This window comes from Corythoichthys intestinalis, chromosome 17 (assembly GCF_030265065.1).
Source record: "Corythoichthys intestinalis isolate RoL2023-P3 chromosome 17, ASM3026506v1, whole genome shotgun sequence".
NCBI lineage: Eukaryota > Metazoa > Chordata > Actinopteri > Syngnathiformes > Syngnathidae > Corythoichthys > Corythoichthys intestinalis.
The window spans coordinates 2,528,550-2,543,848 of record NC_080411.1 but is presented as its reverse complement, the minus strand read 5'-3'; the positions used below and the strand labels follow the sequence as shown (position 1 = coordinate 2,543,848).

The window sequence follows — 15,299 nt, the reverse complement described above, 5'->3', positions numbered from 1 at the left end:
CAAAAGTGAAGAAAGTAAAAAGCTTCAAAAGCTTTGCTGTCTGTAAAGCAGAACAACTTCACATTTAGTGAGGACAGAACACGTCACATTAATAAAGTGAAGTAAAAAACAAAATAAGATACTGTGATGTACAAAAAGGTACTGTTTATGCGACAAAAAAAATTAAAAAAATACAACTGGTGAAGGGAATAGCATTTTTTTCTCGTATGTACCGAGCAACTGTTTGTACTACTCTAAAACACCCAATATAAAATAAATAGCTCTTATATCATAGATTAAGGAAAACAAGCAGAATATATTTGACAATGGGCATAAGAGATACATGACGCCTTCTTATCATGGAAGCCCAACGCGTGCATCACGCAACTGACTAAGCAAGATTGATGCTGACAAGGTATGACATCTACAAGCCCACGTCTGCACCAACTCCTGCAATCAGTTCTTCCGGACAGTCCAGAACAGATGGTGGGACATCTTGTCTTGACAAGGAACATCCGATAAGGAGGAACCCGCAACTGAGAAGTGAACTCTCAGCAGTCACGTTGGACTGAGGTGGCAAAATCCACAACCCTCATTGCCCTGACAACAGTAACTCCCGAATCCTCCTCACCAATCCATAAACAGACAATAATCCTAAACAACGCTCAAACGCACCCATCTTCTGCCCACAGCCCGCACACGAGAGCCTTCAAAAAGACAATGTTTAACTAATTGTTGTCATTTTTCTCGGGAACCCTTTGTTGACTTGTGATATGGTGACCTTGGAACGAGTCGGCCTCCTCTGTTTCTCCTTGCCCTTTGATCGCTGTCGACCTGAATAAATTCGGCTGGGGCTGCTTTGAAGCCTTTTTCCAGCTTTCAAAATGGAGTCAGTACAAGGGGTTAAGACTAAGGTGAACGCGCGGAGTTTTGGCCTTTTGGCCGGGTTGTGGGGATGTCGCCGGCTCAGGTTGTTGGAGATGTGCCAGCGTGGGACCGGTGGTTTGGCTGCCGTGATTCCGGCAATCTGGCTAAAAGGTCAGATTCCTTCACTGGAGATAAAATGGCGGACAAGACTCAGACGCCTTAAAGTTGAGTATGTTGTAACCTGGGGACTACCTGTATTACAGAATCACATTCTGCTGTATAAAAGTATGATAACAATAATTTCACTGTACCTCTAAGTCTCTGGTGATCGAATGGTTGGGCCCGTGGGTGACCATTAGAATGCTGCAAGCTTTGCAGATCATGCTGTGGCCCAGTTCAATCTGCCCCGACTGCCAATGTATGACACCTGCACGCTTGAAGGCCAATCCCAGCTGGGCATTGTTGTGCGGATACAATTTCCTGTCGACGGGACATTAATGTTCAGGTTATAAAACTGTATGTACAGTACATTCATTAAATATTTCATAAACGAAAATAATCTCCATTCATCATCAACCGCTTAATCCGGGGTCAGTTCGCAGAAGCAGCAGCTTTAGCTTGGAAGCCCAGACTTCCCTCTCCCTAGACACTTCAACCAGCTCCTCCAGCGGGATCCCAAGGCGTTCCCAGGCCAGCCGAGAGACATGGTCTCTCCAGTGTGTCCTTGGTCGTCCCCAGAGCCTCCCACTGGTGGGACATCCCCGGAACACCTCTCCGGAGAGACCTCCAAGAGGCATCCGAACCAGATGCCCGAGCCACCTCAACTGGCTCCTCTCAACGCAGAGGAGTAGCAGCTCAACGCCGAGTCCTGGATGACCGAACCTCTCACCCTATCTCTAAAGTAGAGCCCGGACACCCTGCAGAGGGAACTCATTTGGCCGCTTGTATTTGGGATATTGTTGTCTCGCTCACGACCAACAGCTCGTGACCATAGGTGAGGATAAGAACGTAGATCCTTCTTCACCACTACGGACCGGTGCAGAGTCCGCATCACTGCAGACGCTGCACCGATCCACCTGCCAATATCCCGCTCTCTCCTACCCTTAATCGTGAACAAGATACTTGAACTCCTCCACTTGGAGCAGGATCTCATCCCCGACCCAGGGAGGGCACGCTGGCTGAAGACCACGGTCTCAGATTTGGAAGTGCTGATCTTCATCCCAACCACTTCACTTTTGGCTGCAAAACCACTCCAATGAGAGTTGGAGGTCACGGCTTGATGAAACCAACAGCACCACATCATCTGCAAAAAGCAGAGATGCAATGCTGAGACCACCAAACCAGACACCCTAAATAGCCTCTATCGCACTGTAGGAACAATCAGCATTGCATAGAACCTTTTTGGGGACGATGACATCATTGCGCGTGTCCGTACATGTAGGAACTAAGGATCAGGAATCCCAGTTCCGAGAACCATTTCAGTTCCTGCTCTGAGATAGGGACTTTCAGTGGGGCCGTAGGAATTCGATGACGTAGGTGTTTGGCGTTTCCCTGAAAGCAGCAGCTACGCCCTTTCCATACTCATGCGTCTCGAGGAGCCGCCATATTTAAAGAAACTACTCTGTACTAAATCTGTGTGCTCTTCCGGTCTCGTCGTTAGATGCTGGATAGAAACTATTCCCTTCAAATATGCAAGAATTATCGCTGTATCCTCGACGGTGTCCGTTTCGTTGTTTTCGGTTCAGATTAGTTTTTGCGGTTTTATTTTGCTGGACGTGGGTGTGGCAAGTAAATAATGCATCACTGGCACAGACTGCAACGTCTTGGTGCAGTACCCATGTGCAAACATGACTGCCTGGTGAGTTCCTATAACTACTGAGAGGCCAGGAACTAAGTACTCAGGTTCCTACAGTACGAAAGCGGCTAATGTCTCGGCTGCGCCTAGAAATTCTGTCCATAAAAATTATGAACAGAATCGGTGATAAAGGGCAGCCTTGGCGGAGTCCAACCCTCACTGGGAACAAATTCGACTTACTGCCAGAAATGCGGACCAAACTCTGACACCGGTCGTACAGGGACCGAACAGCCCTTACCAAGGGGCTCGGTACCTTGTACTCCTGGAGCACCCCCAACAGGACTCCCCAAGGCACATGGTCGAACGCCTTGTCCAAATTCACAAAACACATGTAGACAGGTTGAGCGAACTCCCGTGCACCCTCGAGGATACTGCCGAGGGTGTAGAGCTGGTCCACTGTTCCACGGCCGGGACGAAAACCACACTGCTCCTCCTGAATCCGAGATTCGACTTCCCAATGGACACTCCTCTCCAGCACCTCGGAATAGACTTTCCCGGGGAGGCTGAGGAGTGTGATCCTTCTATAATTGGAACACATCTTCCGGTCTCCCTTCTTAAAGAGGGGGACCACCACCCCGGTCTTCCAATCCAGAGACACTGTCCCCGATGTCCACATGATGTTGTAGAGGCGTGTCAGCCACAACAGCCTCACAACATCCAGAACCTTTAGAATCTGATTAAGAAATTGAAAATGCTTTGCACAGCATCACATGTTGTTGTCTTTGCGAGTCATAAGAAGCAAACAATCAGTAAGAAGAGTGGAAGTTCTGGTACGTTGTAGATAATGACGCATATCTTACTTGTATCCAACCACCATCCTGTGAGCATACCCTGCAGCCTCAGAGAACAAACGCTGGTACGAGAACACATCACTGGCTACGCTGAGAACACGCAGTTTGCACAGATGCGTGTCAGCCAGGACGTTCTCCTGTTTCTCCAAACACTCACGACACAGCTTCATCGCCTAAAAGCAGAAGAACCCCATTACATGCAAAACAAGATTCAAAGGAGAGGAGAAAGTACCTCTTGGAATTCTCTCTCAGCACGATACTTCTCAATCTTCTCCAGACAGTCTTCACTGAAGGCAATTACCTCGTTCAGCATCTCAGCTGACGGCTACACAGGATACACACGAGCACGAAGATTTCCAATCATTCATTCTTGTGTGATTGACCAAAAATTGAAAAAAAAAATCTCACATTGCCCTCCGCAACAGCCATCATCAGATCATCCTTGAGTTTTTGGCTGCAGTGTTGACACGTGCACTCAAACTGGTAACGTTCCATCAGCTTCTTCTTGCGGTCACCTGACAGGTTTAGGAAGTTTACGTAGCTGACTGTCAACTCCTGACCCTCAGGGATTTTTCCTAGAGCTCGGAGCTCGACCCTGACAGAGAAGATAACGTACTGTTTTTAGCAATATCAATGACAAAAGCAAATGAAAAAAAATACTCATCACCTAAAAGTGAAAAAAAAAAAACTCACTATAGCAGTTATGCTTTCATGTTGGTTTTTGTATGTTTGCTCTGCCAATGTAGGAGGCTTTTTTTTTTTTTTTTTTTTTTTTTAGAAATGTAGCATATCATAGCATAAAGCATGCAGATGGACTGCAGATTCAGCTGATTTTGCGGATTAATTTGTTTACTTTTCACATCACGCCAGCCAAATGTGCTGCAGGATTTTGTTGCTGCACCAGGGAGCAGTGTGTGAGTCTTTTTGGGTTTCAAAAAGTTCCCGTTCACTGAGGAAATTGGCCAAAACAAGTCCGACAACTGTGGGACCATTGGACTTACGAGGAAGTGAGTAAACATCCTGTTTTGTATTATGTCAAAAACTGGGCTCATGGCACACGTTTTAATACGGAGGTGGCTTGCATTTTGTGGCTGATTGTCCACCAAGAATGCCACTCGGCCGACGACCGCCGGCTTGTCGCACACCCCCTGCTAAGACCATTATTAAATGGTTATTAAATATTTTGCTTTTACCAATGAAGGCTCACAATAAAGCATTGAGTATGTTCCATGACTGATTGCAGTATATTTTTGTGATTGATAACTATAGACATGTTTAGCTCTTGATAAAACTGCCTTGTCATTCTGACCCATTTAAACCGGCCTAGGTTCCACAGGTCAACTTCGAGGACCAGCCACAGCCATTGGGAAACTAAACTGTCTGGGACATTTAGGAAATCATATTGTTGCATTTTATTACTTGCCAAATGCTATTGCTTCATGAAATGTATTTCATGAGATAATTATTATATATTTGCTCTAATCAATTGCTGCTCGCAATGAAGAAATGCTTCTGTTTATTGTTGCTTACAAAGAAGGAATGGTTTGTCTTGAAGCCTTGAAGAGGCCTATTGCCTTTTCAAGGACAGAGGCAAAGATGCAGATTTGCTTTGCTGAAATGTGCTGACACACGTATGTAATTCCACCTACATGCACACACATACCCAAACAAATACAAGGGGTGTCGCCAACTTGCTTCCCCTTGAAGGGCATTGTTGACGAATAAATTGTCAACCTGTTTTCCGTGAGCCTTCTTCAAACTTTCGGAACATGGAGTCAGTAAAAAGGGTTAACACAAGAGGTGAACGCGCGGAATTTCCGCCCTCCCGGTGGGCGCACAGAAGTGGTAAGCAGCAGAGCACCATTTCCGTTCGGCTGTCGCCGTTTCAGTGCGGCTTGGCCGGGGGGCGAATTCCAACACCCTTTCCCTTTTAGGGCAAGACATCCGTCTGTTGCTAGGGCCATCCCTAATAAAAAGCGAAGTGAAGGAGGCGCTAGTTAGAACCATTGCGGAAGCTGGATAGTTTTCCCTCCTTCTCCTTGCAAGATTTTCAACTAAATGGAGTTCCTTCTCTCCTTATTTTGGGTAATATTATAAATGTCTACCTAAGGATTCGTATTCGAACTTGACACCCCCTTCGGACCTCTTCGCGTGCCAGCAGGGAGAGCACTATACTTGGCTTATGCTCGTTCGGTTCTCCATATCGTCCAGACTTCCAGCTTTCTCTGCCCTCTTTGTATGCCTGGCAATGACCACTGTCCTCGGGTTGGGCTCAGGCAGCTACGCGCTCCTCTGATGTCGGCCAGTTTGTCTGGCAGTCATTCTCGAGCTGCTTCCCCGGCACTCCAGCCCGCAGCAGGGGAATGACGAGCTGTAACTTGCTCGCCCCCGGGGGGTTGCCCATCAGTGAAGACAATCGACAACCCCGCCGTCGTATGAAATGATCCGGGGTAGTTTTGTGTAATTTTTCGCTTTGAAAGGAGAGAATAAGACTTTGAAACGCCGCTCGGTTTGGGTTAGCATGTCGGCTAGCTGTCACACCTCCTGGTTTGATTACGCTCGCCGAAGCCGGGCAGGGAAATGACAAAAGCCTAACTACTGTGGCATAAAATATTGTTCAGGAGGTGCGAGGAGTCGACAGTCTTGACCATTATGGAGTCATTTTGCCCTGTCGTATTGAAGAAATACATCTTTAATGTTTCATATTTCATTTAGCACAAGAATGTTATTTGTCATGACCATCGCATTTATTTAGCAATTGGGGAAAAAATACTTGGATAAAAAGAATATCCTGTAAAAATATTGGAATTGAGAGATTGAAACAATGATGACATTTTGCTGCTCTCTGTCGTATTTTCCTCGTTCTGAATCTTCCCCCTTAATGGGCTGCATACTAAATCAGATGAAATCGTGACTCCGCTGACGTCATCCACCTGTTGGGGACGCTAGCCCTATAATGGTAGGCGTGGCTAACTGATAGATTAAAAGACTTGTTTCCCGTCATCTGCGTTTTGCCAAATTGTTGTATATAGTCGAATCGTCTCAAAATATGATTCTAATTCACATAATAATCCTATTTGAGATTTTTTAATGCGGTCACAGTCACTTTAATGCACCAATGTACTGCATTCGTCATTTTTGGTTTTCTTTTAACGTTGCATTTATTGTTTTGTTTAGTAATTTTTATTGTTTTGTTTTATTTATGGATTTGACTAATGATGATATTGGGAAGTGACTGTTTCTCATGGAATTTTTAAGTAACGAATTTGGGGTAGGACCCAAAAAAAGTGGCTTCTTCCCACTCCTTTTTGAGCTACATATGTACGTATTTTTTTATTATTTTTTTCTATAATCATCATTACGTTATTATTGTTGTTGGTTTTTTCTTCACTCTTGTTGTTGTATTCCTTTATTACTGCTCAAAATAAATAAATAAATCAAATCAAATATTAAATACGGCTCCAATTTCTTGCCATAATCATGCACATACCTCATCTGAGAGTGCAGGGCTGAGCTCACAGCAGTTTGGCTGCAGAGGAAAGCGGTAAATTCAGTGTGTATAAATGCCATGCACAATCTACACCAGTTTCGTAGTGTAATTCTCTGAAGTTGGAGGTGATACGTACTTGCCATGGTTGAGGACAACAGAGCAGTTGGGCGAGCAGTCATGGTTGACCAAACAAATGTTGGGGAAAAGCCCCACACCTACTGCTTGCAGCCCTTTCTGGTCACTCATTGTGAATCCATTACATTTAATCTGCGGGCAAAAAGTGACATGCCAAATTGAATATGATGATGACACAGGTTAAGGTACCGTAATTTTCAGACTATTAGCCCCTACGTTATTCCGCTTATTTTAAATCCTGTGGCTTATAGTCCAGTGCGGTTTATTTGGGTTAATACTTTGACAGCAGCGTCATAAGACTACCATAAGACCGTCATAATTATGACATGACACGGGTCATGTGCATTAATGACTGCTTATGACAGATGTCATTAAGTGTCATCTGGCAAATTATGTCATTAACTCCATTTATGTCCAGCTGGGATCTTTTACATCCATTCAAAAGTGACATCATTTTCTACTGGTGCACGATAATTATTGGTCCAATATTAGGAATTATGACGTCATCCCAGTAAATCCAAAAACATTATTACTAGGACCGATAATACTGTATGTACTGTGCTGCGCTACACAGCAGTATGGGAAATCAGTTGACCATATGCGGGGCATTGCTGCCACCTGCCGGTCAGATTAATTCACTGCGTCTATTTTTTGTTTTGCTCACAAGCTCATTCACTTACACAGTGCGGTGTCTAGCGGTAGCATTGACAATCGTGAATGCTTTCCGCCTCGGAAATATATTTAAGTATTTTATGTTTACTATAACATATGGATGTGCAATATATGTTTACTTCTGTGGTGAAGGGTCATATGTACAGAACTTCATAAGTTGTGTTATAGAAGCCAGCCAATTCTTTAGGCTAGTAGCTCAAGCTAGTGTGCTAATTTTATTTGATGACAATGCACAATACCTGTAAGGTTTATGTTTTAGTTCAGTGCTCATTATTCAGGAAACACATATTCAATTATATTGACTAATTGATTGTGATTGACTCAAATTATATTTATTTGAAAAAATAAATATTGGCACTTTATTTGAAGTCAAGACTATTCTTGTCTTTGTTTTGTTCATAATAATGTTCAAGTCATTATGAAAACTCTGGTGAGGTCAAAGGCAAAAATCTATGTTGAATCCACCACTAGTTTTTTTTTTTTTTGTTTGTTTTTTTAACCTCCAGGTGTTCAAAAACTTGGGTGAATATACATTCAAAAAAATTATTTATTTATTATCGGTTATTGGTATCGGCTTTGAGGAGCAGGAAGTTATCGGTATCGGTTTCAAAAAATGGATATCATGCACCCCTATAATTTTCCGGATGACACAAAATGACATCTGTCCTAAGCATTCATTAATGCTCATGACAGTGTCATGTAATACGTACGATGCTCTTATGACAGTCATATGGCGCCACTGTCAAATAAAGTGTTACCAAATACCATAACTAGAAATTAATGACAAGTGGAACAGTAACTGAAGAAATAATTAGCACAGAACAAGAATCTGTAGCAGTGCAATGCATGCTAGGAGGCATGTTGGATGTCAACAGTGTTGACAGCAGGCGGCAGCAGAGGTCGACTGTCTCTCACAAGGGAGCAGTGATGGCCAAATGAAGCTTCTTGAAGCAATGAAGCTTTGCAGCCAATTGATTCAAAGCTTCATGGTGGTTCATTTGGTTGTATGAAAGTCTTATGATGCCGCTGTCAAATAAAGTGTTACCGGTAATATCTTTTGGTGTAAATATCCCATAATACGGTGAGGATGGCTGTGGCTTATACTTCACTGCAGTTTATCTGAGCAAATGTTATTTTCGTGTCAAAATTGGTGGGTGGCGGCTTATAGACAGGTGCGCCTTGCCTTATAGTCCGAAAATGACGGTAGATTTGAATGTTACAGTTACAATGCCAAAGATGTGTGAGATGTATTCCACTGAGTGCTGTTTGCTCCCATGAGACCAGTATTCCAAGAAGCTCTGAACGTCGTTCTCGAGCTGCTTAAAGCTTTTCTCCGACAGGTCAGACACGTGGTCTTCCAGCTGTTCCAGTGAGATCAACTGACTATCTGATACAATGCCTGAGTCCTTGTGAAGGCGCCAAAGTACACGAGCAGCAAGACTGGAGGCGAAGGAAGAGAAAGGAGGGATTTTATTTGGGGAACATACAAAAATCATTGTTTCTAGACCACATTCCATCCATATTGAGACAACCAAAGAGCACATGATGAACAAAACTGCTCTTATCGGCACTGATTATTTGAACTTTGGCATCTGTTTTTTTTTTTTAGAGTTGTGCATATTAGTTCAACCCTCGTTAGTTAGATGGGGCTTTACAAGGCAAAGGTCCAGATAATAAAATTCCTTTTTTTTTTTTGTATGGCGTTTCTTCGGCGCACTGCCCAAACCATTTGACCGACCGTCATGAATATCAAAATGACCGGATTTTTCACCCAACACGGGGAATTCTTCGAATCACCCCCAAATATTTTCCATTCCCCAGTAAATGTGGGTTTTTTGGGAGAAAAAAAAAATCAAAATGTGTCCAGTCCTACAATTTTTGCAGCAGGGCCGAGAACCAAAAGTGGTATTTGCCATGTGGCAAAATGGATTTTGCCACGTGGCATTTTTTTGCCATGTGGCAGAAAAATCTTGCCATGTGGCAACATGGATTTTGCCATGTGGCTTTTTTTTTTTTGCCATGTGGCAAAATAGATTTTGCCATGTGGCAAAATGGATTTTGACATGTGGCATTTTTTTGGGGCATGTGGCAAAATGCATTTTAGTTTGTGGCATTTTTGGGGGGGCGTACATGGTATTTTCTTGGGGTATATGGTAGTTTTGCAGGGGCCATGCACGTCCATGACATTGACGGCTATGCACGTCCAAATTGTCCATTCATTTTAAATGGCAGAAAAACATGTGTGGCTGTGATTTTTGACCATACACTTTACATTAGGGCGTATTGACATTCAACTGGCACCCAAGTAAGGCTATGTCATTGACAGCTATGCAAGTCTATCAGTTTTGCCACATGGCAAAAAAAATGTCACATGGCAAAATCCATTTTGCCACATGACAAAAAATGCCACATGGCAAAATCCATTTTGCAATATAGCAAAACATTTTTGCCACATGGCAAAAAAATGCTACATGGCAAAATCAATTTTGCCACATCGCAAAGAAAATGCCACATGGAAAAAATGCCACATGGCAAAATCAATTTTTCCACATGGCAAAGAAAAAATGCCACAGGGCAAAATCCATTTTGCAACATAGCAAAACATTTTTGCCACATGACAAAAAATGCCACATGGCAAAATCCATTTTGCAATATAGCAAAACATTTTTGCCACATGGCAAAAAAAATGCTACATGGCTAAATCAATTTTGCCACATCGCAAAGAAAATGCCACATGGAAAAAATGCCACATGGCAAAATCAATTTTTCCACATGGCAAAGAAAAAATGCCACATGGCAAAATCCATTTTGCAACATAGCAAAACATTTTTGCCACATGACAAAAAATGCCACATGGCAAAATCCATTTTGCAACATAGCAAAACATTTTTGCCACATGGCAAAAAAAAATGCTACATGGCAAAATCAATTTTGCCACATCGCAAAGAAAATGCCACATGGAAAAAATGCCACATGGCAAAATCAATTTTTCCACGTGGCAAAGAAAAATTGCCACATGGCAAAATCCATTTTGCCACATGGCAAAAAAATGCAGCATGGCAAAATCCATTTTGCCAAAAAATGCCACATGGCAAAATCCATTTTGCCACATGGCAAAAAAATGCTACATGGCAAAATCCATTTTGTCACGTGGCAAATACCACTTTTGGTTCTCGCTGTCCCTCAATTTTTGACCAAATCGCGTAATTTACACATAAAAAATTCCAGGATGGAAAGGGCATAAAAGTTGTCAACAGAATTTGCCAAAAACTTAAGGTGCTCCCAAAATTCCCCCTAAACTGTCCCATTCATATCTTACGGGAAGCCATTGTCAGCCATGTATATCCAAATTTCTTATTCAATGGCAGGACAACATAGTTCCTTGTGATTTTTTTTTACCACTTACCAAGACAGCTCATTGACATTAAACTGGCACCCAAGTAAGTTGATGCCATTGACAACCATGCATGTCCAAATTTCCCATTTATTGTCAATGGCGAAAAAAAACCTGTGTGGTTGTGATTTTTGACCAAAAATTTACCATTACAGCCCATTGACATTCAACTGGCGCCCAAGTGAGTCGATGCCATTGACAATTGACAGCCATGTATGTCCAAATTTCCTATTCATTGTCAATGGCAAAAAAAAAAACAACTGTGTGGTTGTGATTTTTTACCAAAAATTTACCATTACAGCCCATTGACATTTAACTGGCGCCCAAGTGAGTCGATGCCATTGGCAACCATGCCTGTCCAAATTTCCCAATCATTGTCAATGGCAAAAAAAAAACCTGTGTGGTCATGATTTTTGACCAAAAACTTACCATTACAGCTCATTGACATTCAACTCGCACCTAAGTAAGTCGATGCCATTGACAGCAATGCATGTCCAAATTTCCCATTCATTGTCTATAGTAAAAAATATCCTGTGTGGTTGTGATTTTTGACCAAAAACTTTGACCATTTACAGCCCATTGACATTCAACATTTTCATGCATCTTAAAGATAAACAAGCTGTGGTTCTTACCGGACGTTTTCATTGGGCACCTTTCCAATTTTCCTGATGGCTGCACACTCCTTCTTGTGTTCAGCCCAGCATGCTGTTTGGCAGGTGCGGTTGCAGTAGAAGGCAAACTGGCATTGGGCACAACGATGGAGCTTGGACTGCTGACGGAAGCAGCTATGGCATACCTGCATGAACAGGCTGATAAAGAGTTAATTATTTAACTATGTAAACATTTTTAAATATTACACCAAAATCATAAAATCGACCTATAAATATTTGTTTAAATAGGATGGTCAATGTATTTTTGCAGCACTTTAATAATATGATTGTTAAATTTCGATATTAGGAAAGTGATATGATATTTTATATACTATGAATACACAAAAAAGTAACAAGCAGTCATCTGATGAAACCAAAACTCGGAGGAAAAAATGTGAAGAATTAATCAACTTGCGCAGATGTTTGAACGCCTGCTAGGTGAAGCCATTCACATTTCATATGCAATAAGCATTTTGTTGGGTTGGCATGGTCTTTCAGAGGACAAAGAGGTAGCCATTTTGATATTTTTAACTTATTTTTTAGCGTGAGGTTGTGCCATGCTGCTTCTGTTCGACAATGAATGACCTGAAAAGAATTCAAATGGTATCTGACGGCCAGTTACCTTTTCTGTTGTAAAAAAAAAAACGACTTTAGTAAGGGGGAAGTGTAAATAAATTATAGAATTTTGATTATCAATGAAAAAATTAAAAGTGTTCGTTGGCTGTCACTGACTAGCATTTGCTCCACATAACTAACTAAATGACCCCCAAGAACGTTCAGAGACGTAGGACAATCAGAGGATATAATATATTAAAAAGACAGGGCTGGTGGTAAAGGATAGCTTGTTAAAACAGGAGAATGTCATTGTCAGTTGCGCCGATAAAAAAGCTAAGGCTATGCTTAGGTTGGCTCGTTTTTTTTTTCTCGTGTTTTTCAGCCCTCGACACTCAAGCCATCTCTTTAACTGAACATTTTTATGTTCTTCCACATCTTTGCCAGTGAATTTGGCACCAGGAAATCATTTTCGGAGAGAATTGGTAGGTTTAGCTCTGTAAACATCTTCTTCTTACACAATTTCCATTCATTTCAGGGACAAACAGTGGCGTGTCCCTCCCTTAGCAACAGTAGCTAATGTCATGAATATTAATGAGCGGAAGTGACGTGTTGCTCGCGGTACGCCATTAGGGGAATACCTCTCGATATACACCATTTCGACATACAATCCAGTTTCTGAAACAAATTAAATTCGTATGTCGAGGTACCACTGTATAGCTAAGACTTGCTTGCCCGAAATGATATTGAAGGAAAAACATACTTTTATTTTTGACTAGGACTGGGAACCTCTTGGTACCTCACGATATGATACGATTTGCGATACAAAGCTCACGATAACGATGACCTGGCGATATGGCGATACAACGATTATCGATACATTGGCCAGGGAATCATTCTAGGATATTCTACAAACAACTAATTAACAGAAAAACAAGCTTCTGCTGTGAATTGGAATGACTATCACTAGTAGACGTCCAATCCCTTTGAACTGGGAAGGTGGCAGCGAATGTGTTCATTCGCTGCCACTCTCCCACTTCAAATGGATTGGACGTCTATGGCTGTCAGTGGTAGTAAATGCCAGGCAATTATGTAATTTTGGGCTATTTGAGGTCTCACTGGAACAGCACTAAACAAACGTTCCAATGCAGATTCTTGACTCTTGACAAGGTGATGATGCTGGAACTTTTGTTTGGTGCCGTTCCAGTGAGATTTACAAAGATGATTGCCTGAAGAAGACATCAAAATTCCCTCAGTCCTTGATGATATGGGCCTGCATGTCAGGCAAAGGCACTGGAGAGATGGCTGTGGCTAAATCTTCAATAAATGCACAAGTTTACATTGAAATTTTAGACAGCTTTCTTATCCCTTCAACTGAAAATATGTCCATTTTCCAAGATGACAATGCATCATGCCACAGAGCTAAAACTGTCAAAGCATTCCTTGGAGAAAGACTCATCCGGTCAATGTCATGGCCTGCAAATAGCCCAGATCCCAACTCTATTGATAACCTGTGCTGGAATTTTTTTTTTTTTTTTAAATGGTCCACAGCAAGGTTCCGACCTGAAAAGATGATCTGGCAACTGCAATCAAAGACAGTTGGCACCAAATCAATGAAGAATACTCATCAAGTCCATGCCTCAGAGACTTCAACCTGTCATAAAAGCCAGACGTGGTGCTAATAAATACTAGAGATGTGTTTGATTGTTATTTCTTTGTTTGTTTCTCATGATTCCATATTTTTTTCCCCAGAATGGGGTGATTCCATAAATATTTCCCCGCACTTGCTCTATAAAATTAACATTTACTGACCACCACAATGTTTTTATTCATTTCTTTTAGTGTTTCTGAATGCTAGAGTCACACTTGTGAATTCATTATTTTTCAAGCTTTCTATCAGAGTTCGTTCTACATGATAAAATGAGTGAGTGCTCATCCGAGACTGGTGATTGCATACTTTTTGCCAGAGGTTGTATTATGGTGGACGATTCTGATAACAACTTGTTAGTTCCTTCTTTTTTGACATTGACACCTTTTTAAAACAATATCTTGATTCTTGGCAGGAGCATATCGATAACCTTTTGGGATACAAAGTATCATGATATATCACCATTTCGATATCTTGTCACACCCCTATTTTTGACCTTCAGAAAATGCCTTGAGGGTTTCGTTTTAATGTGTTTGTTGACTAAACGACTCAACCGCTAATGTAGGTACTGTCTTTTAGGACTAAGAGACTCATTTTCTGTTCTTCTAAGTGAGCAATTAGGATTAGAAGGTCATGCAATACAAGTCCAAAATAAAGCCATGTGCAGGTTCAAATGACACCTTGTCAGCCACTGTAACTTGTTTTGCTGACGTCATGATAGTTGGGGAATTTAGAAATGAGCTCATATCCCAGACAAGGCTGGTGGAGGCACCTGCAGTTAAAAATCATGCTCTCCGAGATAATTTAGAAGCTGAATTATGTCTAATAACAACACAACAGGAACATCCTACCTGTCATAAACTACAGCGGCAAAGCTGGCCTCTGCAAAAACCACCTCCCCGGTGCTGAGGTCTCTGCTGGCTCGTAGGCCACGACCTTTCTGTCCGGCATCAAACAGCTCGACGCTCTCCATGTTCCCCACTGTCATTATGCAGGCTGAAGAAAACAAAATAAGGAGGCGGCAGGAAAGGAAAACAGAAGCGAAAGATGGGACAGGCACAGCTAGATAAGCTACAGGGAAGTGCTAAGTTCTCACGTAATTCCCAGACACGTTAAGGGGCGCTAGCTCTTTGGCCCGACCCCTGTCATAGCCAAAAATATCTTCGCCTCCTATGGGGGACCACAATGTCCTAAGTGTGGGAAGAAGGACTGGAAGTGGGAGGTGAGAAGGTCTGAGGTGCCAAGGTGGAAGTCGTTCCCTTGTTG

At 42.2% G+C, this 15,299-nt stretch overlaps 1 protein-coding gene across 1 annotated transcript in view; it reads right to left on the bottom strand.

Moving 5' to 3' along the window:
- LOC130906004 (histone-lysine N-methyltransferase Smyd1-like) overlaps positions 1-15,299 on the bottom strand; it is a 21,146-nt gene extending 5,847 nt beyond the window's left edge. The window contains exons 1-9 of the mRNA XM_057819854.1: positions 14,885-15,299; positions 11,816-11,992; positions 9,016-9,229; positions 7,119-7,249; positions 6,983-7,021; positions 3,901-4,087; positions 3,725-3,817; positions 3,502-3,665; positions 1,158-1,326 (exon numbers count right to left, since the gene is read on the bottom strand). Coding sequence (XP_057675837.1) covers positions 1,158-1,326; positions 3,502-3,665; positions 3,725-3,817; positions 3,901-4,087; positions 6,983-7,021; positions 7,119-7,249; positions 9,016-9,229; positions 11,816-11,992; positions 14,885-15,021 — 1,311 coding nt within the window. The 5' untranslated portion in view covers positions 15,022-15,299. The remainder of the gene's footprint in view (positions 1-1,157; positions 1,327-3,501; positions 3,666-3,724; positions 3,818-3,900; positions 4,088-6,982; positions 7,022-7,118; positions 7,250-9,015; positions 9,230-11,815; positions 11,993-14,884) is intronic.